Below are 27,140 nucleotides of genomic sequence, written 5' to 3' on the forward strand. Positions count from 1 at the left end.
TTGTTGTGGTTGGTGAAAAAGTTACAATACACAATCTGTCTAGTTGTTTGATAGTAGTAAAAAAAACGTACCTTGAAGACACTCTCCATTTAGGTCACTTTACAATTATTCTGTAATAATCAGAAGCTCAAGAACTCTTAGATATTTTATTCTGTTTAATTTATTAGCAAGAATGTTTAAATGTTAAATTCTGATTTATTTGCATAGTTATGCATTTGTGGTAAACAAATATAGCATACATTTCTTTCTATTTTAATACATTATTATTCTTAACACAATTTATTGTGTTGTATATCTACAGGTTTCACTTAACACATGGTTGAGAAAGTTAAATACATTTTGTTCTAGTTCCCCAAGTTCTTTTGTAACTTTCTGTAAATAATACATAGTCAAGTGGTTGGCATCAGTCACTCTGAATAAATGTCACATCTAAAGAACATTGAATTTAAAAGTCTAGTAGATAATTTTGACCTTATAAGCATCCAGTAGAAGTGACCATGTTATATTTAATTGCAGCAAGCACACTGATTTATTTGAATAAAAAAGATTAATTTTGTGCATTGCTCCATGGCCAGTCATTTCTATCTTAGGCTCAGTTATTCAAAGATTTGGTAATACTTCATTATAAGCATTATGTCAAAACTCCTGTTAAGCAGCCCTGTTTTTTGCATGTTTAAAACTGCAATAAATAGTGTTTGGCATGAAAACCTTTGTATATGTTCTACTAGTTTAACCGTATGTAACAAAAATTACAAAATCTCTATCAGAAAAGCATTTACATTACAGTAAAATAATGGTTTATTGTCCTTTTTTCAAAGTTGGCAGGCCTTGAGAAATTCTAAGCTACTTCACTCCAACTCTCTCTTCTTTCATTGAAAACATAACAAATTAAAGCCTTGAAATATTTAATGCAAAATCTATGATGATTGACATAATAATTGTAAAACAACAAAAAAGTAGTGAAAAAATGCACAATAACCACACTTTTGCTAGTATGTTAGAAACGTGAAAGTATAATATTATTTTGATAGATACTATTATTATGCTACAAATGTGGAAAGAGAACTTAATGAAACCATCACCTTTGGTTGCTCATTCTGAATGGATGAAACTGTGTGATAACTGCTTACATGGACAGTTACATTTGTAATACAAAGTACTGTTGTCAAGTTAGAGAACACTAATTGTGTGTTAACAAATCATGATACTTACTGTCTTTCTGGACTGAAGAACTGGACGAGCTTAAACTGTAGACATACAACCCTAGGAGCAGGCAAGACAAATACCACAAAGGAACAAGTCAGAAAAAGTCAACACTGTAAGCAACAACAAATGTTCTTATTAAAATGTTATTAGATTAGTTGCTCAAGTATAGCCTTGTTAATAAGGAAAATTAAAATATTTAATACACCACACATATTTGAAACATAGACCATTCCAAGTTTCAGGTAATTATGTAATATGTCATTATAAGTTTAAAATAATTAGCATTATTTCTAACTCTAAATTAATGTTATACCACAAAAAAAAACAAGGGCAAAGCAAGCAGAGATAAAAAGATTGTTACATGTTATAAAATTATTATTTCAGATCTACAGAAGCTGAGAAAAATGCATCTTGCATCTTTTCTCATACGTAACATAAAACTTAAGGATAAGATCCAGCTGCCCCATTCACTAAAACAAACTAAATTTTATCAAACATTTGTCAGGCACTCCCTTAAATGTACCACATCTGAAGATAACCCATACCAAAGGTCAGCCACCCTGCAAGAAAAATAAAACTTTCTTAAACAAAGATAGCTCCTATCCTGCCAAAAATTGTCTCCTCCAACTTTTCTTCTTTCAAGAGAAAGTTTCAGAGATCTTAACCTGTCCTTCTGTGCCAGCCTTTTCCAATACCTTAATGTTTTTCTGAGTAAGGCCTAACAATGACCTATACAATGAAATTATAACCCTTTCAGTTTTGTATACAATATCTCTGTAGATAAAACTAAAATTCTATTCACCCTCCCACTAGCAATAGTATACTGCATGGATGGCTTAAGATATTTATCAGTTAAAATACCAAGATCCCCTTGTTCAAGAACACTGTTAAAAGTTACTCCCATCAGTATTGTTATTATAAAAATTTAAAAAAAAAAATCAGTGTATCCTGAGATAAATTAAATAGTTTCATATGCATTACTATTTATATTAACTGACAACTCTACAAAGCAGAATCACATGCAGCAACTTTGAAGTTTTTTTTTGGTTTTTTTAGTTGTGAATAACTTTTACCAAGTACATAATTGAGTTAGTCTTAGAAGTTTGTTTTTTACAGCTCATATGAACACACAAACACACCTTAACTCAGGATTAAACCTTTCTATAAAAATAAATTACATACTACCACACATCTCTAACAAATCACCACTAGTTCTATGCTATAGAGAAAATAGATCCAAATCTTTAAATATTTCTCCATACCTCAAAACATATTTCAACTAAGTATAATTCTACTAGCACTTTTCTTTATTCAGTTTCTTCCGAATTATTAGCACAAATCTTAACCTGAACTTAAAAATGGTCTTATCAGCAATATAACCCTATCCAGTATAACATCTCTTCAAAATGCTTATACCTATCCTTGATAAGTTCACTTCCTAAAAATTTTACAATATATATCACAAAGAAAAACACTTCACACAATCTGCTTTCTGTTAATCCTGCAAGTTTATAATTGCCAAGAGGAAGCCTCATTTAGAATAGCATGTATAGTTGAGTAGTAAAAGAGTGCAACTATCTAGATATAGTTTTCCTTTTACGACAGGATGACCTTCATAGGCTTAATGGCCTTCTTTCCCATGCTTTTTTTTACCTTTCTTAAAGTAATATAAACATTATTGAGACTAGTTTAAAAAAGTCATTATTTCAAAACTATAAGCAATGGGAAATCAACCTAAAGATATGGACTTTTTTCTTCTTTAAAATTCAGAAGACAAAGGTATTTTTTATGATTTCCACGTAAAATACAGATGCTTGGAAAATTTAATATCAGTATTAATGTCTAAAAGAGTGGGTCTTTTGAAATGATTAAATACTTTAGTAACTTTTCCTACATCCCTCACATCTAATGCTTACACAATAAACAGTGAACTGAAAATGACATACATTATGAAGGAATACATCGTATCTCAAAATGACTGGTATGCATATTAACACATTTACTGATAAGGAGAGAACAATGTTTCAACCTTCCTATGTCATCTTCAGGTTAAGAAAGGAGTAATACATCACATTCTTAACAAATACCACAAATAAACCACTGTTACAGCTCCACTTCCATCCAGCTTTCCCATTCTATATTTGCTTCATTCCTCAGATATTGAATACTAATATATTAATTACCAATAATAATATGTTAATAATATATTAATTAATGATGTTAAATGACATATTATAAACCTTCTCACAAGTAACTTTACAATTATAACTAATAGTTGAAGTATTACAAAGGAATATATTCACTCCAAAGTCACGGCCTCAAACTCTAACTTCAATTTATTTATAAATTACACGTTTTCAGTTTCACCAAATTTAGACATTTATATTGTATACATAATTAACACTCTTATGGTAATATTTTTGAACTAAACCAACATCAATTTTAATTATGTCACAAACCTTTTTAGGATTACTCCAGTCGATACCCTGTTTCGCAACTACATTCAAATCCGGTTATTATAAAACATCTATAATAAGCATGAAATCTCTTATTACTCTACCCAAGAGATGACGTTAACCATGACAAACTGCCCTCTAAGTTAATTATATCACAGATTAAAGAGTTAAAATGTTTATTTTAATGGTATGGTTACAAATATAGATAATGCAATTACCCTTTATTGGTGGCTGGAAAGAATTTTTAATTAAAAAAATGTTTCGATTTATTCGAATAAAATCACGCGTAATAAGAAATAATTCTATAGGCACATATATACCCTCTTTATTTCTGAGAAAAAAGATATAGCAACTAAAAGTTCACTCATGGATCACGAATAAACTTATATGTAATATACTTGGTATATTTCTTTACAGTTCATTTATTATAATATTTGAAAATATTGCTAAATATTATGTTCATATTTTAAATTAGAAAGTCGCCTTTATGTCCAGAAAATCTGGTATGTTTGTTTAACTTTGAATTTCGCGCAAAGCTACACGAGGGCTATCTGCGCTAGCCGTCCCTAATTTAGCAGTGTAAGACTAGAGAGAAGGCACCACCTACCACCAACTCTTGAGCTACTATTTTACGAACGAATAGTGGAATTGACGGTCATATTATAACTCCCCCATGGCTAAAAGGGCGAGTAGGTTTGGTGCAACCAGGATTCAAACCAGTGACCCTCAGATTACGAGTTCAACGCCTTAACCCACCTGACCATGCCGAGCCGATCTAATATGTACTTGAAATAGTTATCAGTTTACAGAAGTATTTTGAGCCCTTATGTCAAGTTTCAAAGTAAGCGTATATTATGTTTTAACACTCGTTCTTAATGTTCATATGTTAAAACATTCACTAATAGATCTATTCTAAACGAAACTTTTATATGTTTATAAATATTAATAAAAACTTTTCAAGCCACTTACTTTAGGCTTAATTTAAATAACTGGTTACTTTGTCATATAACACTTTATAAGTATTTTGTTCATGTGGTATATTCGAATAAATCTGATTATCTTAGAATAATATAAGTCCGCAGAATAACAGGAGATTAAAAAGGATATTTATTATGATGTCATTCCGAATTTTCTGACTGACAAAGTTTAAGAAAGAAAGAGACTGTACTATACAAAAAATAACACTGTAAATCAATCTTTATTTAAACTCAAACATTTAAAATAAATGTGGATATGGGATGGGTGGCAGCAACTTTATTACATAGTTATCTCCAAACACTTATAAGAGCTTACTGAAATATTTATTAAGTAACTTTATTATTTAAACTTTGGGATAGTATCACTATTTAAAAAAGGACTTAAGCTTCACTTTATGGCTTAAATTTGAAAGAGACTAAAAGAACATAGTATTACATAACAAATTTTCTAATACTATCCCTCTAAGAACTTAGGATATTGAACAAAAACTTTTAACATTACATGTTAAACTTTACATTGAAAGGAAGTCAATTTCACTCACCAAACCGAGGACCTGAATATGAGAGAGAGCAAACTAAGAGGTCATAGTATTATATTCCAAGTCCTATGGTGTTACATTCCCATGATACGTGTGTTGTCTATATAACTGTTGGTCATCGTACTTAAAGGTAAAGGAGGTTATCACCTTGAAATATCACATGACCTTCTGATCAAAACGTACTGTAATCTTCTCTTGCTCTTATGACATTGAAATGTAACAGAAATGTCACAACCTTTCAACAAGAATTGCAATTTAATAATTAATTATGCTTCAACAATGAGAAATAACACAAACAAAAACAAACTCTTGATATAATTAAACATACCCTTATTCGTTAACACAATCCAAATACATGTACAATTTTACAAATAAAACAGTAAATAATTTAACAAAAAACATCATAAAACAAATGTAATAAATAACACAACGTATAAAGCAAAGTTTTTTCGTCTTAATGATAATAAAGAAGCAATACAACAAGAGTAAAATTATAAAAATACAACGAACCTCACAGGAACAAAACATATCTCAGTTTTATCCTAAGTATTTGCCCTTTAAGCAAGATCATGACAAGACATTGCAATAAAGCATCAAAAACCATTTTAACTACAACAAAATCAAAAATGAAATATAAAACACGTAATGAAACACACCTTAACAGTAATGACTACAGTCATAATGACTAAGAAATGGAAAACATAATTTAAAATGCAATATTTTACCAAGCCACTTTACAGAAAATAAAACTGAACAAACACAGCAACAAACACTTGAATAATAATTAATTTACATGACTATGTGATTTACGAATTTAATATGTATATTTTTCTCCTCATATTGTAATATTTATTATGAACTTATTTTTTACCTACATAGATATAAATTTCACATAATACGTGGTAAAAAAAATCCAATAATTTGATTTCGTTCTACCAGTCTATGTTCCTTTGTTAATCTGGAGCAGATAATGCTTATTCTGCTTACTGCAGGTAATTAATGCAATACAGCATGTTAATATTAGTGTCATTCAGTGGTACTTCAGGGTATATATATTGAGGTTATAGCCTCAACTACATTTGAATTAGAATGATCAATCACGTGTGTAGCATTAGTTATTCTGAATAAATACATTGCTTCTTGCAAAGTAAGAAATGGTGCAAATGCAACATCTGGTGAATAAATTGGAACAGATCAGTTTAAGTTTGAATAGCGGTAAAAGCATACAAAATTGTTAATTTTATATTTCACTTTGTGTTCATTCGCCATATTTTATTCAATCTCGTGACTCATTTATACATTCAGTCTTGTTAATGGCTTTTCTCTTCTGATGCCTGTAATATACAGATAGAATGGTGCCTTATCCCTTAATATGACTGGCCGTTTTATCACTGAAAGGGAGTTCTTGAATATGTAGTAGAGTGGAACCTTGTGTTGCTCCGTCTTTGATGATTCTCTCAACAGGAGTTATGGGCTCCTTAACAAGTTACGTTTCTGCGTTTAAATTCTTGTCCGAGATTAACCATTTGTCCATTTTCTTACTGGAACACTACCAAAGATGATTATGATGGTTGACCTTTGGTTTGAATTGCCTATCCATCTGTATTTTGCAATCCACACAATTCATTTTTTTCCAGCAGAGCATATGGTTCCTTCCAGAAATTGCTTAACCTTGTACTTTGTTTTGTGTTACGAAGGGGATTGTATAGCTGTACCATGTCACTTTAATGGAATCCAGTCACATTAGCGTTCACAACGTACAACTTTTCGTTTTATCACAGTCTGTTATTTTAGTTTTTATTTATTTAAAGTTACATATGGCATAAATATTCTCCATATCTACAAGAATTCTTCCAACAACCATTAGTCTCCCAGGACATGGAGGAGTATTTGGTTCTACTACTTATCAATGAATAGGTAAAAATGTATTGCTCATAACTCTTGGTATGAGTACTTCATTTCTCGGTTGTACAATGACCACCCTCCCTGTTGTCACTTGAATTTCAACCTCTGGTTTAGTAGCTGCTATGTAGTATGTACGTAAATATCTCCTAGTCATTGACTGAGAAGTTACCTTAAGCTAGCCTAACCTCACATCCACCTCCGAAAAACTGAGCTGATCGAGAATGTTTTATAAATAACAGATGACTATTATTTCTTCCATTTTCTGTAAGTAGAAGTATTTTGCTTAGTTTAAATCTAAAATAGCTTTTATAATAACATTATTTTAAATTTTTCTATGTATATTTATAAACACGTTATATATAAATACTTTTGTTTACATACTGTGGCATACATGATAAAATTTTCAGGTTATTATTCATGTGTACTACACAGGTGCTGGAAGCAAATTCACATCGGTGGGACATGGAATCATATTCATAATGCTGTTGTTGTTAAGCGCAAAGCTACACACTCCAGGCATCAAACCTTCTCAGGCTTAACACTGAGCCATCATACGGTAAAAATAATGCTATGTCTGTAATTACTTTTCTATGCGTGAGTATTTGTGTGTAAATTCAACTTATTTAATGCAAAGTAATCAGTATAAAAGTTGCAGTATTTTACAGTTGAATATTAGTATCGATTATTATTGAAAGAAACAAAAACTGATTTATACAACTATTATTTCTTGAAAAGAAATGTTCCACTTCGCTCGCTTGTTGTCTATTTTCACTTGCAACATAAGTGTAAATATCAATAGACATGTTAACGAATAAGTTAACTCACGATACAAAATTAAAAGCATCTGGCAACAGATCATTGCCGACCACTGAAAACACATTAGTGTGGGGCAAATTTCGTTCTATACTGATTTTTAAGTCTTATACGTGTGTTTAAGTTTATACCGTTTATAGGTCTTTTAAGTTCATAGCAGTGTAGGCCCGCCATGACCAAGTGGGTTAAGACGTTCGACTTGTAATCTGAGGGTCGCGGGTTCGAATCCAAACATGCTCGCCTTTTCAGCCGTGGGGGTGTTGTAATGTGACGGTCAATCCCACTCTTCGGTAGTAAAAGGGTAGCCAAAGAGTTGGCGGTGGATGGTGATGACTAGCTGCCTTCTCTCTAGTTTTACACTGCAGATAGCCCTCGAGTAGCTTTGCGCAAAATTCAAAAACAAAACAAATTTTATTGTAGGTAGCTCTTACTGTAATAGAAAGTGCTGTAACAAGTGTGCTTACATTAACTCAAGAACATTCGTGCAGGGTTCTGAATCGAGTTTTTACATTAAGGATCGGTATAACTACACAACAATGTGCGTCACGTATTCTATTGTTTACTCATGTTGTGCTAAATTATACATAGGAGAAACAAGTAGATTATTAGCAGAACGTACCCAATAACATCTTACAGATATAATAAATTGTAACGCAGATAAACCAGTGGCCCTGACACTTCAATTTGAGCAACCATATCCTTGACTTTTTCAAAATACTTGTTTTAAAGAAGGCCTCTTCAAACAAATGTAGCTGTAAGTTACAAGAAAACAAATTATCTTTTAGCCTGGGAACTTTACACCCCAATGGCTAAATGAACATTTTAGTTTCTTATAATATTTATCGCTTTAGTTTTAGCCATACTTAAATTATGTATCTGTTTATTCATTAAAAAAAACAACTACAATGTATATATAGTCACATACAGGGTGTTCGGAAAGTCACTGCGCAGTTTTGTCTGTTAATAAATATAAAAGTGCACAGTGACTTTCCGACACCCTGTATATGCGTGTGTGTATATATATAGGGAGAGGTGTGTTCATATATATATAAATACTGGTTTGGTTTATGGAATTTCGCACAAAGCTACTCGAGGGCTATCTATGCTAGCCGTCCCTAATTTAGCAGTGTAAGACTAGAGGGAAGGCAGCTAGTCATCACCACCCACCGCCAACTCTTGGGCTACTCTTTTACCGACGAATAGTGGAATGGACCGTCACATTATAACGCCCCCACGGCTGGGAGGGCGAGCATGTTTGGAGCGACGCGGGCGCGAACCCGCAACCCTCGGATTACGAGTCGCACGCCTTACGCGCTTGGCCATGCCAGGCCTATATGTAAATACAGCGCCTAATGTTTCAAGTATTTGTAAGCATTGTATTGTACACGTTCATTTGTTACATTGTCACGCGACCTTCAATTTATTTTATTTTTTTGTTTGCGGATTAACTGACTGTTCAGTTAGCAATATCTAAAGAAGAACAATACCTGAAACGCTCTAACTACAATAGTATATACATATTATATATTTATTTTCAACACTTTTCTTTTATCTCTTTTTAACAACCGCTATGCGTAATTTTCTACACAACTGAAAACACAGCAATCGAGTAAGCATGTGGGGCACGTCGGCAAATTGCGACCGTGGTAATGTCAAACCTCTCGAAATACTTTCTTAATCCAGAATTAGGGGTCAAGACTGACATGTAATAGGGTAAAAAATTCTGAAGATACCTACCTGGTTACGCAAGAGAAGTCAAATAAGGAAATGTCTGGAAAAGAAAAGAAGAGCCGGAAACATCTAGTGGTCGGCCAAGAAACTGATGTCTACCTCCTGATCCTTACGACTGGAATTAAAAGCATTCAACGGTTATAAAGATCAATAATTGATACAATATTACTTGCTTCTCAAGCTGCTAAGTGCTATTTAACGTTGAAATGCATATTATGATTATCACTTGATTATCACAAAGTTTTTTGTTGTTTTTTTTTTGTAATTTCGCGCAAAGCCACACGCTAGCCGTCTCTAATTTAGCAGTGTAAAATTAAATGGTAGGCAGTTAGTCATCACTGCCCAAAACCAACTCTTGGGCTACTCTTTTACCAACGAATAGTAGGATTGACCGTAACATTATAACGCCTCCACGGTTGAAAGGGCGAACATGTTTGGTGTAATGTGGATTCGAACCCGTGACCTTCAGATTACGAGTCGAGTGTTTTAACCACCTGGCTATGCTGTTCCTTGTCCCCAACTTCAGCCTGTTTGTAATTAGGAAGATTAACGAGGCTAAGTTATCCAGCAGAGTTCCTAAACAAGATGATTGCAGGATATTAGATGATATTTTGTCGATTATTACATGGGACAACTAGTGTCAGTAGATGTAATGCCCAGAATATCAATAGTTTGCATAACTAAAGAAAATTACTGGGATTTCGAAAACTCATTTGAAAGGATATCGTGACCCTGAATATCCAAGCTATAAAGCAGTTTTCTATGTCAAAGGATCTTCGGACATTTTGTGAAAATCCCTCACCCTACCTTCTAGCTGAAGTTTTAAGAAGTATACCATATTCGCTAGACTCTTCCCAGTAAAAGTTAATTGTCTACAATTTTCATCGGCGTAATTCAACTACGAAACGTAAATGTAGTTACCAAACTCATGGTTTAAGATGGTAGTGAAAACATGAAATTTAATAAAAATCATTCACATATTTCATTTTCATTGTAATTTATTATAACTGTAGTATTGTTAGTGTATTAATCAAAGTTCAAAGGCCTTACAAAATGACGCTTGCTTTCGAACTATGTTTACGTATTAATCAGTACATCGGCCGTACAGTTTCAATTGTCTTTTAAGCTGTAAAGGATGTATGATAGTATAAAAACGAAGCTCTAATAACTGGAAAATGTAGTGAATTACAAGCAGTGATTTTTAGAATTATTTAATGATACCCGTACAACTATAATACAAAGAAATTTGTCAAGGCGAAGACACATAATATTTATATAATATAATATTCTCTCCTATTGGATGCATTTATTCCCTGTTAGAGTTATTACTCGACCCGAAACAACCAGCACAGGCAGCGCCACAGTATAGAGATTGCAAGCAAATTGTAATGTCACGTCTGATTAGTGTATTACCTGCGAATATAACACTGTAGAATTCTGTAATTTATAAATATATAATGCCATTTTGTATTCGATAATGACTGCATGTATTTGTGAAAAGTTGTACATATTATTTTAAATAAATTTAATTTTGCCCGTTAAGGCTGAGTTTGTTAATAATGAAAGTTCTATGAATAGATGTGGTATTATTATTAAAAATCATGTTCTTGTTCAACACTCGTCCATTATTTCAGTAGTCGAACTAAACTTACTTTGCGAAACTTATCCTTACACTATTACTCTCATCTGAGGAATTTATATTTTGTCCGTATTATGTGTACCAAGTGCACATGGAAAATTCAGTCAAGAAAGAAAAGGTTAAAAGCTTCTTTGCTGCGATACGCTTTCTTATTAGAAGTAAATTCATTATTTTTATTAGACTTTTGTTTCCTCCCATTCTAGTAGTAAATTCACTGCTCATTAGGTTATGGATTTTTACATTATGCAAAGAAGAATGCTAGGTTGACTTAAATTAACTCAAATAATCCAATAGTTATATTCCACTGCTCTATGACTGTTTCGTTAGCTTAACAATCGCAGAACATAAGAACTGCATTATTCAGAGTAGGTAACCTACTGAATAAAATTTGCAACCTTCAGTGTTTTCATACTATTCCTTTCACGTAAAATAATTTGAGTTTTATTTGTGGGTTCTGTGTTTACGAATGTGAATTATATTTAATTTACATTTTAAATTAATTTCAATCACTGTTTCCATGAAACGTTTCGAGTATCATAAATAAACGTGTTGTCAGTAACGTATGTTAAACGATGTAAGTTCAGTTTCTTTGCAGATTACACCACCACTCATCACAACAAACTTGTCGGAAAGGCTAACTTCAATGACGTTCCCCACCCATTATGAGCTATAGTATCACGTGACAGAAGCTCCTCTTTACGTCACTGCGTTTTCTACGATTGGTTGTGATAGTTTAAGGGGTCGCATTTGGAATGATTACAGCCATTTTATGAAACAAGTTACGGACGGTTCTTATGGAACATAGGTGGACGAGTTGGGCGTATTTTGGCTTACCGTTTTGTACTGATAGCCTTAGTGATACAAGTAACAATTTCGTAATCAATCAAGAACCTGAATTGTACCCAATTTTTATTTCTGATATAAAAGTAGCCAACTTTATTTATGTGTTGAGTGAATTTGCATCGTTTGTTGAAAAGGTCATTTTTAGGCCCATTTATAGAAGAATAATAATGGTTGACCACACGACTTCGCAGTCGCAACAAAATGTTTTTAGGTTAGGACAGCCGAGGCCACCCTTATCGCCAAAAACCAACAGGCTTACTGAAGATTATATAATAACAGATAAAGTACTTGGTTTAGGAATTAATGGCAAAGTTGTTGAATGTTACGACAAAATTACAAGAGTAAAATACGCTTTGAAAGTAAGTTAACGTAAATGATATATATATATACTTACTAATTTAATGCTAATGGTGTTGGTACTACAACTGACTAGTAATCTGTGTTGAGGCTGGGAGTGTGAAAGATTTGTGACTGTGAAATGCGTATGACGGACGGTCAATGTCACTGTCAGCAGAAAGTGCTCTTGATCTTAATTACAGAAAAGGTGTATTAAAATTATTATTATCAATGTTATTAATATTAAGATTAGTTTTTTGAGTTTAGTTTTGCAGTTAGAATATTCCTATAATTTGTTCAGTTATGGATTTTTTTAATATTTTAAAAGATATCCTTTTTAAAACTGTAGTTTGCAATTTTATTTTTAAGTTTTAATTTTAGATAATGAATCTTGGTTGAAGCAGTAACAGTATTACTATTATTAAACTATATATATTTCCAATGCTTACTCTAGTTTTATTATTTGTATAGTGTATGTGGTTTGTTATCTAGTTTATATGGTATTATTATTCCTGCAAGTAAAAAAAAAGAAGAAGAAAAAAGTTGGCTTCTGAAAAATTTTGAGAAGATTAAAGAAAAGCATCATATATTTTAAAAAATTTAAATTGACTGATACAACAGGAGATTTAGAAGATTAAGAAAGTTGGTGAAACAGGTTTTTTGGACATTAAAGAGAATGTTTGAAAATATGTTAGCAGAAAATGTAAAAATTAACAGTAAGAATTTTGTAAAATGCATTAAGGGTAAACTGTTAAAACAGTGTTAGGATAGGGTAGGACATTTGAGGGATGATAAAGGAAGACTAGTATCTGATTACGAGATGACTGGCATATTAAATTTTGCTTTTTTATTTGTTGTTTTTTTATTAATGTAAATTTAAGCAGTATTCCTCATCTTGAACAATTAATAAATGGAAACTCAATCAAACAAGATAACTGAATTATATGCTCTTTACCCAAAGGTTTTGGAGGAAGCTAAAATTGGATGTGTGAGCCACTTGCTACTATTTTTTTAGTGAGCAAGTATCTGAGGATTGGGAGTTAGGGAGGTGATAACAATTGTACCAGTAATTATAGGCCAATTAGTCTTGCATCAGTTTTGGAAAGTCTGTTTAAAATGTGTTTTGCAAAGTTATTTAAAGAACACTGAATGTTATTGGATAGTTAATATGGTTTCACTAAGAGAAAATCTTGTCTTACAAATCTTTTGATATTCTTTGAAAAGGTTACTTATGTAGATGATAAGAATGTAGATTTAATGTATCTGGATTTTCAGAAAGTGTTGGACATGGTGTTGCATAAAATACTTGTAAAAATTATCACTACAGGTGTGGAAATAAGTTAGCAAATTGGATAGAAGAGCGGCTGGATGGAAAAGAGCAGAGGGTTTTTACAAATGGAGTTCAGTCAAACTAGATTAATGTTACAATTAGGGTACCTCAGGGCTCAGTCTTAGGACCATTGCTCTGTTTTTTTTTATTTGTATCCCTAACATAGATATAAGGAATATTCAATAAAGGTCTTAGGTGTTGCTAGCTGTGAAGAGGATGCTGTTGATTTACAAAAGAATTTAGATAATTTAGTGAGATGGGCAAATAAATGGTAGATGGGTTTTAATTATAATAAATGCAAGGTAATGCATATAGGTTACCATAATTTTAATTATAAGAATAAGTTGGATTTTAATAACCTTGACAGTGTTATAAAGGAAAAGGATCTTGATGTAATAGTTGAACAGTGTCTTAAGCCATCCAGGAAGTGTGTTGCTAGTGGTAGGGCAAATAGGAATTTTGGTTGTATCTACAGAAATATTAAATACAAGTTTAAAGATGTTATAATTTCATTCTATAGGTCACTGGTTAGACCACATTTGGAGTATTTTGTTTAGTCTTGGGTTTCTTATCTCAGGATAGACAATGAATTATGAGAAATGATTTAAGGCAGAGTTGCAAGAATTGTGCCTGGGATGGAAGGGTTGTCATATGAGGAGAGGCTGAAATCTCGTAAATTGATTTCTCTTGAATAAAGAAGAGTTGGGGAGAGGGGTCTGTTTGAGGTGTTTAGGAAATTGATAGTGTTGATGCATTATTTTTTTTCATATTTAACAGAATAGTAGGGCTAGAGGACATGGATATAAATTTTGGAAAGGTAGGAGTCATCTCCAGCTAAGACAGTTTAATTATTCTAATTGGGTAGTTGGTTTTTGGAAAATTTTACTTATGGATGTTAGAGGCAGTATATTTAAGTGAGTTCAAGAAAAAGCTTAACGTATATGAATGATAAGGGCTGATTTTAATATATTTTTTTAATGTAGCTTATAGGATGGAACACCTGAGATGCGACCAACAAGTTCTATGTTGTACCAAAGCATTGTTATTAGTAATAACATTGAGATTTTTCCAACGGAATCTGTGTTCCACTCTTCAATGTTAGATGTTAGTGATGCATGAGTGATCTAACTAATATTAAATCTCATGAAACTCTCAGTTTGGTTGTTGTTTTTTAATACAATTATCAATAATTCGTGATCAAAGCAAAATTACTGACTGAATTAGTTTTTAGTTCTAATACAGTTAATATACTATAACTAGGAATATGCAGATTTTTAGGTTAGAATGTCTTGATTCATCAGTTCAATGACCACTCTGTTATTGATAAATTTGGCCACTAAGCACTACATGTAAGTGGGAGACAAAATACACAAACCATGACCATTTATAGAGTACTGTTGAACATTATATTATGTATTTTGATATCAGAATTATAAACTATTAATTTTACTCTATATTGCTAATTTAGAAACATTTCATGGTATGGAAGAGTAAATATGATGCAGTATATATAGGTATGTTGAAAATAAGGTGTAGATGTGCATTTTGAAGGTTCTAGAGGTTATGCAAATTGGATGATGGTGAACATTTTTATTATTCACATTAACATCGTCATGCATTTTGAGTTATCAGTTTTAGAAATGATGTCATCAGTTTGCAGGCATATCTTAAGTGCATATCTAATTTTTTGTATACCACAGACTTGTACATTTTGCTAGAAGCTTCTCACATTTCATGCAGATAAACACTGTAAATTTGGAATTATAGTTAACATTCTATCTCATATACAGGGCATGTCCATTGAACTAATCCTTGGGTCATATTAGTGTTATGAAACCTGTACCAAACAAAGCATCTTTGACTTATATTTTAAGCAGTTAATTTCCATTTAGAATTGCATCTGATAGTTTCAATGAAATTTTCAGCATTATGTGAAGGCAGGCCTATCCTAAACTTATAGTATTTAATACTAAATGTCTTGTAAGCAGTTTAGTTAACCTGTGTTTACACACACACACACACACACACACACACATAAAGAGAAGAACTGATTAAGAGTTCTATCCATAATTCAAATTTAGTTCATATTCCCTTTTTTCTAAAAGTTTCATTATATTTCTCACATTTTTTTCAACCTCATCAGTGCAGTGTTTATTCATTCATAAACTTTCAACTGACTTCTTACAAAAAAAAAAAATTGCTTAATATGTATGAATGATATTAAAACTTTTATATAACTTTTTGACTTCGGTTAATATCAGATAGTAGTAATACCCGTCATATTTAACATGTTAACCACAACCAAAGATTTCTAGTGTAAATATTAAATGGATGGAGTTTACTTTAAAATTTGCATACAAGTTTAACTAATTAATTTATTTCTCTTGTGTTTGCAAAAATCCACAGTAAGATTCTCCTAAATCTTATCTAACACTTAACTAAATACACTACTATGTGTCCCTGTATGTAGTTTACTCTAGCTTACTACTTAATATGCAATGAAAAACTTATAATGGAATGAAACTGGCAGGATACTATAATTCTGCATTTCTTGTTCTGGTGTTGATAAATTACATATTCTAGAGGCTTTTAAAAATCTAGAAGTAACAGTAAAGATGTACACATTACTTGTACAATTAAAATAAGTTTGTAGGGAAGAAAAGTATTCATAAAATTATTTTAAAGATTTGTTATCAAGTTTCAGTTTTTAAATGGAGTGTGACAAGATTCCATAACCTGGTATTACAACTACCAGGTCTTCTACTTATAATACTGGGGAAAGTGTTACTATGTTTAGAATCTACTGGAAAGCAAGAGTAAGCCACCTAATTAGTATTTTTTTATAAGTGATGCAAGTAATCATGCCTGCTTAATACTGTTAAATATTTTATTGATGGAAATAATATTTAATTATCAGACTCATTGTAATATTAGTATCATATAGTGTAATATCAGATTTTTTCCTGCTCGACTTTGAAATGTTTATTTTTATAAGATATGGATTACCCTGGTAACCTTCATTTCATTAGGAACTTCTGTGTCAAGACACTTTTGAAAAAAATAATTAAAGGCTCCATTATCTATGTGATAATCTTATTCAGGATTCTAAGTTAAATTGTGTCAGTGCTAAGAGCTTTAGTGCTAGCATGATTTTCCAACTTTCCAGAACAACTACTCGGTATGAATACATGTAAAAAGTATTTCTTTAAAAAAGAAAATAGTTGTTTTTACTGCTTTTCTTTTCCTTTTTTACAGTTAACATAAATATCGAAACCCTGAAATTAAATTTAATGCAATAAGTTACTTTTATAATCCTGTCTTGTCTTGTTTGTAACAATGGCTTACCAAACTCTTATCAGTAGATCACCTTTTATAGTAGGTTATTTTTACTGTTATCTCTGTTGTTATTATTATAATTTTGACTAATTATGCATACAGGGGTATTTATCTACTAAACCCACAAAAGTGTACAAGAAATAAATTTTTCAAGAAAAGCATGTTGGTGCAGGCAAAGTCTATTGTTCAAAATGTTTTTAGCCTCACAGTTCTTTTTCAGTATTGTTACTACTATTGCTGTTAACCTTCCAAGAGGTTAAAGGTAGAGCACATACAATACAGGAATTCTTGTAACATGTTAATGCCAGGTTTTAGTAGGAACTTTAACATAGTCATATAGAAATATGCAAGTAGGAGGTACAAAATATTTCTGTACTTATCTAGTGTTGATCTGGTTTGTGTTATGGTTTGATACATGTAGCTCCAGTGATTCAGCATAAGAGGAAATGACAGGAAAAAATCCAGTTGAGATTGATTCACATGGTTTTATCATGTAGCTTAAAGAATACACAGTTTGTTTCATTGACTCTTAATGTGTAGGTCACTGTATTTGTAAAATGTAATTTCATATGAGGTTAATTAATATACAGTAATTTCATTTTAAGATGTTACCCCTGCTTTACCTTTAGTTTTATTTTATTTATATAACACTCATGATAACTAATAATGGGCTACTTGAAAAATTACAAACCGTTTGGAGTGGGAAAAGATTAATAGCTTTTCCTTAGGTTCATATTGCTAGCCTGTATGATGTGTTGTAGTAACAAAAATCTGTCAACCTAAACAGATGCACTGCATGTTAAAAGAAGCTGTGCTTATTACTTTGTGTAGTTTTAGTTAATCTGCTGAAGTATTACACTTTAGTTTTTTTATTTTGGTAAAAACATGGAAGCAGTTGTGTGATGATGAAACTAATATTTAAAGTAGCTTTACAAAAACATTTGGCAATTCTAATTAAGAATTTAATTTCCTCAAGTGTAATTTTTCTGCCATGTGCATTCTTTACTTTTTAATATTATTCCTTTTAAATATCAATTTTAAGAGAAGTTATTTTATATAACAATATAAAATAAAGCTTATTTACAAAATTTAATATCAAAACTCTGAAGCTACAGTAACTGTCTGAGTTCTGCCTTTGTAAGGAACTAAAGTTTCTTATTTTTATGTAATCATGCATAACAGCAAAATTTAAAAAAATTGCTGTTCATCAGGGTAATATTTATATTGTTATAATATGTGCACATTCATTGATAGAGGTGTTGAAACATTGCCAGTTTCAAAGCAGTTGTAACCAGTTTTATCTGTTTTACTGAAGTTGTTCTGACAGTATATTTTTTACTTATCATACCTGTGTAATTAATATGGTAATAAAATTCTGTTAGAATTGTATAAAAAAGAAACTATGTGAGTTTCACTGCTTATGCATTTGGAAATAATTATGTATATGGCATTATTTTCTGAGATCAAATGCCATTTCAGGCTTTCCTTCACAGCCAAATTGTTCTTGGTTGATTAATGGGTTTTTATGTATGAAACATTACTTTGGATTTTTTTTTGACAATTAAAGAACAAATTGTGATATAATTTGCATATGAATGAGTAAATGCAATTATTACGTAGTAAATGTTTTCAATTGCAAAAGGAAGCAATAGTAACAACACTACCATCAAGTTTGATTATGAATTAAACCATCCAGGTTTAAGTTATTATTACTTCTACTTTAATCATAAAATTACCTACACTGGTTATTTATTTGATTTTGAATTATGATGTATATAGCTCACTTTAGTTAAAAGTCGGTGATAACAACTTATTTACATTTCTGACAAACATTGATTTTTGATTAAACGTATTTTTGGAAATTTTGATTATGCATAATTTAACCATAATTTTTTCTTATCTTGTATAATATAATTTGTTTTAAACTCTTGTTTTTCATTTCATCATTGTTGTGGACAAAAATATAATTTTATCTAAAGTTAAGCACACGTAAAAGGTATGATTGTTAGTGTAATAAAATATATATGTATAAAAGCTATTCTCTCTTTGTAATACTTGATTCAATTGAGTCAGTGGTTTATCTAAACCAAAAGTCTCAAGTTCAAATGCCAGTTAAGTGGAAATTTTAAATTTTTTTTTAAATTACTGATTCGTTACATTTAGAGCAGGATATTACAATATTATAGGAAAACCAGACTAACATGATAAACTAGGTATTTGAATTATATTAATGTTGAATTACAATGATTGGATGTCACAGTGATTATAGTGGTCAACTATTATGTAGAAACTTTGTGTTCAAACCCCAGTTGAGTAAGGATTTTTTGTTAGTTTTCTTCCTTTTTTTTTGTTAGTTTTCTTCCTTTTTTTTTGTTAGTTTTCTTTCTTTTTTTTGTTAGTTTTCTTTCTTTTTTTTTTGTTAGTTTTCTTTCTTTTTTTTTGTTAGTTTTCTTTCTTTTTTTTTGTTAGTTTTCTTTCTTTATTTTTGTTAGTTTTCTTTCTTTATTTTTGTTAGTTTTCTTTATATAACCCCTCGGTGTGGATTCCTGTACGTGGTGAGGGGACCTCCCAGGGAAGGTTCTGTTCTATCTGGTTACCTTCTCTGGGATCTAAACATCCACCCACATGTTTGCTGTGCGTGGCGACCCGTGAAGGGGAGGAGAGGATCCTGGTGGTTGAGGGTCCAACCCTAACACACCACTTTGGCCTCGAATTCCTGTAGACGGGCGGTCTTTGGGTGGCCCCCCTTGGGTCAATCAGCTGGTCCACTTGGGCTAGAGTCAACCAAGTACCAGTGTTGGAAGTTTTCAACGGGTGTTGTGGACATTGTGCCTGATGCTGGTGTTTGGGTATAGTGCTCACGAAACCCTGGCGTTGCTACATTGTCCTTGCGTGACTTTGTAGTGCGTCCCCTTGTAGAGCTCCATGGTGGGTGGGGTCAGTGGGTACTGAAATGTTTTCTTTTTCCTATGGATCCTCTAAAAAATTTAAATAAAATTGTAAAAAACAGTCAATGGGTAGCGACCACGTCTTGAATACTCAGAACAGCAATCTTCAACATCAGTAACACACGCACCTCATTTTCTTATATTACATTCTCTTTCGGAAAAACCTTTAGGGCAAATGTCCCCTTTTTTTATTCAAAAGGGACTAGAGGGACTTGCTGGCTCTCCAAAATCAGTAAAGAAACTTCGATCTGGTGACATATTGGTTAAAACATCCACATCCCAACACAGTGAACTCCTTGAATTCAAAGGCAATTGGGGATATACCTATTGAGGTTACACCCCATGCTACCTTGAATTCTTCACGAGGAGTTATTGTTGAAAGGGATTTGAAGAACATTCGCGAGTCAGAGATTCTCGCTGGTCTCTCCACCCAAAGAGTTTCTGCAGTGAGGGGCATCTCCACTCGCAAAGGTGGAGTTACACTGCCAACAAATACCCTCGTTTTAACATTTACTTCACCACGTGCACCTGCCACCATCAAGGCAGGTTATCTCATTTGCAGGGTTCGGCCATACATACCAATCCCTCTTCGATGTTTCCAACGTCAGAGATTCGTCAAAGACATCTTGTCGTGGTTCCCTGACATGTGCTCATTGTGGAGGCAAGGACCACGATACCTATGACTGTGACATGAACCCACATTGCGTAAACTGCAATGGTTCTCACCCCTCTTACTTTCATTCTTGCCCAAAATGGTTGGAGGAAAAAGAGGTGCAGCATTTGAAAACGACACATAACATTAGTTATCCTGAGGCTCGGAAATTGCTGTCCACAACTCCATCTCGGACATATGCTGCTGCACTTCATTCCACAACTACAGTGGGAGTGCAGACAGATCTCTCTGTGCCTCCAAGAGAATCGTTTTCAAAACAAATGAAAAGCCTTTTGACCTCCGTGGTTAAAAAGCTTGATGAATTGACTTTCACACCCATCTCTGTTCCTCCCATACCTTCCAACAAACCTCAAGATCCACGTCCTTCAGTTTCAAATACAGGCATTTCTTCTGATACATCTTTATCTCCCACCACAAGAGACAAAACAATTATTCGTTCGCGTCCTCAGTCACTGGATTCCCCTTCCAATAACAAAAACCTGCCCACCCGACCCAGAGCAGGATCCATGGAGGTTGATAGACCTCCTCTGACTAAAGACAAAAAGACGTGGTCTTAAACCAAAGGGTTCTCCAGCCACTTCACCTACCCGTTCTTAAAAATGGCCACCTTGATACAATGGAACTGTCGAGGTTTACGTTCTAATCTGGATGATATCAAAACGCTGATTGCTTCCTACCATCACTGTTTGTTCTCTGTACCTATCCCCTGGAGAGACATATGATCAATCAGATCTTGATGCTCTCGTTGAACAATTGCCATCTCCATTTCTAATCCTAGGGGATTTCAATGGACATCATCCCCTCTGGGGAAGTGCTATTATTGATGGGAGGGGCCTATCTGTAGAGCGGATGCTCTCTGATCACAATCTTTCTCTTTTCAGTACTGGTTCTTCCACTTACTTTCATGCACCTAGTCAGTCCGTTACCGCTATTGATCTCTGTTTGCTCCCCTTCATTATTCTCCCATTTTTCATGGAGGGTTGACAGTAATCCACTAGGCAGTGATCATTTTCCGATCCTTTTGAGAGAGACTGGCCGTGGTCGATGCCACCCTACCCGCGTGCCCAGGTGGAAGCTGGATCAGGCAGACTGGTCCACTTTCACTTCTCTCACAGAACTTGATCCTGCCATCGAAAATCAGCCATCAATAGACGACTGTGTAGCAGCGGTAACTGACTGTATTACACATGCAGCTGCTCAGTGTATTCCTAAAACCTCGACACGTTTTCCACGATATCCTCGTCCGTGGTGGAATCCTGCTTGCCACTTAGCACGGAAGGCTCAAAAGCGGGCCTGGGATACTTTTCGTAGATACCCCACACTTTCAAACCGGGTTGCTTTCCAACTGGCCCATGCACGTGCTAGGTTGGTAAGACGTCAAAGCCAGAAGGAATCTTGGATTAAGTTCACAACCAGCATATCTTCTACCACCAGTTCCAAGATCATATGGGACAGGATACGAAAGGTTAATGGACACTACAATTCTATCCCCCTCTCGATCTTACTCTCTGATGGTCAGGAGGTGACTGATGTTCGGAACATCGCTAACATTCTAGGTGAAAGCTTTTGCCGGGTATCTAGCACTTCTGCTTGTTCCTCCACCTTCCTGGCTATCAAGACTCGGGCAGAGCGATCACCTCTTTCCTTTCGAACTGACTGTTTCTTTGACTATAATTGTCCCTTTACCCTGGTGGAACTAAAAATGGCCCTTCATCGGTCTGCCAGTACGTTTGTTGGACCTGATGATATTCATTATGACATGCTGCACCATCTATCTCCTGCTTCTCTTGATGTCCTTCTGATTGTTTTCAACCAGATCTGGCAGGAGAATGTTTTTCCTGATGCCTGGCACCAGGCTATTATTTTACCTTTCTTTAAGCCAAGGAAAGATCCCAAGATTCCTTCAAACTACCGTCCAATTGCTTTGACGAGCTGTCTGTGTAAGACATTAGAAAGGATGGTTAATGCTCGTCTTGTTTGGTTCCTTGAATCAAACAACCTCCTCTCTCCCACCCAGTGTGGGTTCCGTCGACAGCACTCCACCACAGACCACCTAATTCGTCTTGAAACATCTATCAGAGAAGCCTTTCTCAACCGCCAACATCTTGTATCAATATTCTTTGACATAGAAAAGGCTTACGACACAACATTTAGGTATGGCGTTTTGCGAGACCTCCATACATATGGGTTACATGGCCATCTACCCATGTTTATTAAAAAATTTTTAATGGACAGGAGATTCCAAGTTCGTGTGGGTTCGACACTTTCCCGTTCTTTTGTACAGGAACTTGGAGTCCCTCAAGGCTGTGTATTGAGTGTTACACTCTTCAGTATAAAGATAAATGCCATCACTGAACAACTCCCTCTCACTGTTGCGAATGGGCTGTATGTCAACGACTTTCACATCTCATGTCAGTCGTCAAACATGAGATATATTGATCAGCAACTACAAACCGCCCTCAATTGTGTACGGAAGTGGACTCTGGCGAACGGCTTTAATTTCTCTCTCTCCAAAACTGTATGCATGCACTTTTGCCGTCGATGGGGTATTCACCCTGATCCTGAACTTCATATCGGTGAAGTTTTGCTGCCAGTGGTCCCGGAGACCAAGTTCTTGGGGCTTATCTTTGATCGTAAACTGACCTTTATACCACACTTAAAGCAGCTTCGGGTCAAATGCACAAGAGCACTGAACATCCTTCGTGTTCTCTCTTCTACCAGTTGAGGGGCAGATCGCTGTTCAATGTTAAAGGTATATCGTGCTCTTATTAGATCGAAACTCGATTATGGATCAATGGTGTATGGCTCTGCCAGACCCTCGGCCTTAAAGATGCTGGACCCCATTCATCACCAAGGACTTCGACTCTGCACTGGGGCTTTCCGTACCTCTCCAGTTCAAAGTATATACGTTGAATCTCATGAACCTTCTCTACACCTTTGCCGTTTGCAACTATCTTTACAATATACTTCGAAACTTCATTCCTTACCAAAGCATCCCACCTGGAAATGTGTTTTCCTTCCTCGGTGGGCAGTACTTTTTCAGAACAGACGATCTGTCATTGCTCCGTTTGGCCTTCGCATCCGGGCGCAATTGGATGAATTGGGTCTGTCCTTGGATAACATTGCAGATTCCACAGGTTGGCCCATCCCACCATGGCTTATTACAGCCCCCAAATGTGACCTTTCTTTCAGTCACCTAAAAGGCAGATACTCCAGATTGGAAGTACCATCTTTTATTCAATGAATATCTTTCAAACAATAATTCAGTTCCCATTTATACAGATGGTTCCAAATCAGGTAATTCAGTGGGCTCTGCTATGGTTTGCTATTGTTCAGTAGTTGTGTGCAGAATCCCTTCTACAGCTTCTGTGTTCACTGCTGAACTGTATGCCATATCTCTTGCCCTGGATCATATTGCAACTGAGCAGTACTCCAACTGCACTATTTATACTGATTCACTTAGTTCTATACTTGCCTTGGAATCGCTACACATTAGCTCACATCCTATTCTCGCTGATATTCGAAACCGACTGGCCCATTTCTCATTAGCAGCTACTTCAATCCAGTTTTTCTGGATACCAGGCCATGTTGGTATTCGCGGAAAGGAGCTTGCAGACATGGCAGCTAAATATGTCTGCTTCAGCACCATCACTCCTATGCCTATTCCATACATGGACTATGGTGTTGTCTTCAAGGCTCGGCTCCGTGCCAGCTGGCAGTTCACTTGGAGTGAGCAATGGGACAACAAACGTTTTCAAATCAAACCCAAAATTGGACTTTGGCCATCTAGCTTCCGTAAAGTTCGGAAGGAGGAAGTTGTTCTCACTAGGCTACGCATTGGTCACAGTTTTTTAACTCATCATTTTCTTTTATCTGGAACTGATGCACCAATGTGTAGTTTGTGTGACACTCAAATCACTATCAGCCACGTTTTACTTTCTTGCCATCGTTACAATTCTCAACGACGGCAATATTTTAAACATATTTTTTCCCAGGGTCAGTCTGTAACATTGGACAGAGTAATTGGTGATGGTGACTCTGTCCACCTTGATAATGTTTTTAATTTTTTAATGGCCATTAATCTTTTTAATCTCATTTAAGTGTTGCATATTTATTCATTACACCTTTTTAATTGTGGTTCCTTTTTTACAGTTTTAGTCTCTTTCCTTGAATTTGACATTGGACAATGGCCAGAACATTAAATAACTCGACACCAGGACTAGAAAGGCCAACTTCAGGTGACTAACGCTACTGTTTGAACTATCTGTTTGAACTACTCGTTAGTCGTCCTGATGAGTTGTTATTATACTTTTGCTGCATATCATTTCACACTTTTACTACTTAACTTTTTAGTACTGGCCATATTGACTCATAACCCGGAACCAGGACTGGAAAGACCAACTTTAGGTGACTGACGGTGGTTTTTATACTTACCTGTTAGTCTTTCTGGCGGGTTATGATCATTACCATTCTGCTACAGGTAGTTCTTTACAACTTTGTTGACTGGATGTCAACATTGGTTTTTACACCATTTTCTGTTTTAATTGCTGTTTTGTTTTTACCTTCATTTACTTTTACAAATTTTACTCCATTTACTTGACTTTATCTTTTTACTGGACATTTGGCTACTCATTGTTACAATTTTGCTATGTATCTTTTAAAACTTCTGTTCTTTTACATTTTGATACTGGTTGCTATGACACATAACTCGGGACCAGGACTGGAAAGACCAACTTCAGGTGACTGACGGTGGTTCTTGAACTTACCTGTTAGTCTTCCTGGCGGGTTATGATCATTACCTTTTTGCAAGAGTAAATACCTTACAACTTCTTATACTCTGCCTTCTATCTTAACATTGTAGACTAGGTGTCAACATTGGTTTTATACTTTTTTGTTTTACCTTCATTTCCATTTATGCCTATTACTACATTTTTTTTTACATTTTACGAATGTCTGCGCAGATAGCCTGGCTGCTTTGTGCCATAAAACACTAAATCAATCAATCAACTTTATATAGTTTTTAAATGTTTAAGTTAATTGAATATGAGAAAAAATAAGTACTGTTTCAGATTAAATTGGTGATCATATATATTACATATAAACATAACCTAAGTATATTTTCAACTGAATATATAGTGCTACAGTGCATTATTATTTAGTCAAATTTTTATAACATTTTTTTATGAAGCGTCATATCTTTGTTTGCCCTTCATCTCAATTTTTTTTGCTTTTGATATTGCAATTAATGAATTGCAGGGTCATACATTTGACAATGTAGGAATTTCTTTAAGAACCAGTTCTTTTGCACAGTTTAATCTACAGTCTTTATGCATTTTGTTTGCATAATATAATTAATTTTAGAAAGCATGTTAAACATTTATATAGATTTAATTTTCAGAAACAAAATTAATCAGTATTTATCATAACATCTTGGGCATTTAACTAGTTGTAGACAGTTTAAGCCAATGATGTTTATAAAGTTTTTATTGTTTAAATGAAAGACTTGACAAGAACTATATAGCTTGGATAGAATGAGTTTGCTCATGAATGTTCAATGTAGACACATCTTCTCATATTCCAGGTATTAAAAGATAATCCAAAATCTCGAAGGGAGATAGAACTTCATTGGAGGGCAAGCAATAGTATCCATATTGTTAATATTATTGCTGTATATGAAAATGCCTATGGTGGTCAGAAATGTTTACTTGTTGTTATGGAATGGTAAGTGTTCTTTTTTATGCTTATTTTGTATTTCAGGGTGAATTATTTCATACACTATCTACTTGTACTCTGTGTCTGTGTATGTGTGCTTGTACGTATGTGTTTTAAAGATGGGATAAATATTGGATTTTACTATTTGTTGAAATCTGAAGAGATATTCATCTCATAATGAGTTTGATAAGGTAGTATTTCCATTAGCAAATTGTTTAAGAACATCAGGCAGGCACAATACTAGTAACATACAATAGTTGTTTCACTGAACCTGTTAGTATATTATATAAGCTTTGCTACATTGTTGCATTGTCCCTGCTTTAAGCAGTGGGAGCTGTAGTAGTTATTGTATAGTTTAAATAACAGTTACATGCACTCATTTTTTTGCCACAATATGTTGGAGGTAGGCATGGAAATGGCAGTGATGATAATGGCAAGCACATGGTCAAGATTGGTTTCATCAGTAGCTTAGCTGTCTTATGCCACCATGTGCCACATTCTTTTAAAGATCTTACAGTGGATGCTTAATCATGCAGGACTGTACATCCTAATTGAATTTTCAAAAAGCGATGACCGAGTAATTAGTTTAATATTGTACTGCAATGGATTGGTTGCTAATGCCCATTGTACATATTCAGTATGTATATCCACATCTACTGCCTAAATAGTACTAATACCATGAATCAGATATCTGAC

General features: G+C 34.0%; 2 protein-coding genes across 5 annotated transcripts in view; one reads left to right on the forward strand and one right to left on the reverse strand.

Moving 5' to 3' along the window:
- LOC143222599 (solute carrier family 41 member 1) overlaps positions 1-3,820 on the reverse strand; it is a 31,812-nt gene extending 27,992 nt beyond the window's left edge. For 2 of the 4 annotated variants that reach the window (XM_076449303.1, XM_076449299.1), the window contains exons 1-2: positions 3,666-3,820; positions 1,213-1,316 (exon numbers count right to left, since the gene is read on the reverse strand). The gene's annotated coding sequence lies outside the window, so the exon portion shown is untranslated. The remainder of the gene's footprint in view (positions 1-1,212; positions 1,317-3,665) is intronic. The other 2 variants (XM_076449301.1, XM_076449302.1) reach the window with 2 other exon arrangements.
- An 8,021-nt stretch (positions 3,821-11,841) lies between these two features.
- The window catches only part of LOC143222600 (MAP kinase-activated protein kinase 2-like), a 32,905-nt gene continuing 17,606 nt past the window's right edge, over positions 11,842-27,140 (forward strand). Inside the window, exons 1-2 of the mRNA XM_076449304.1 lie at positions 11,842-12,468; positions 26,314-26,453. Coding sequence (XP_076305419.1) covers positions 12,061-12,468; positions 26,314-26,453 — 548 coding nt within the window. The 5' untranslated portion in view covers positions 11,842-12,060. The remainder of the gene's footprint in view (positions 12,469-26,313; positions 26,454-27,140) is intronic.

This window comes from Tachypleus tridentatus, chromosome 8 (genome assembly GCF_004210375.1).
Source record: "Tachypleus tridentatus isolate NWPU-2018 chromosome 8, ASM421037v1, whole genome shotgun sequence".
NCBI classification, from domain to species: domain Eukaryota; kingdom Metazoa; phylum Arthropoda; class Merostomata; order Xiphosura; family Limulidae; genus Tachypleus; species Tachypleus tridentatus.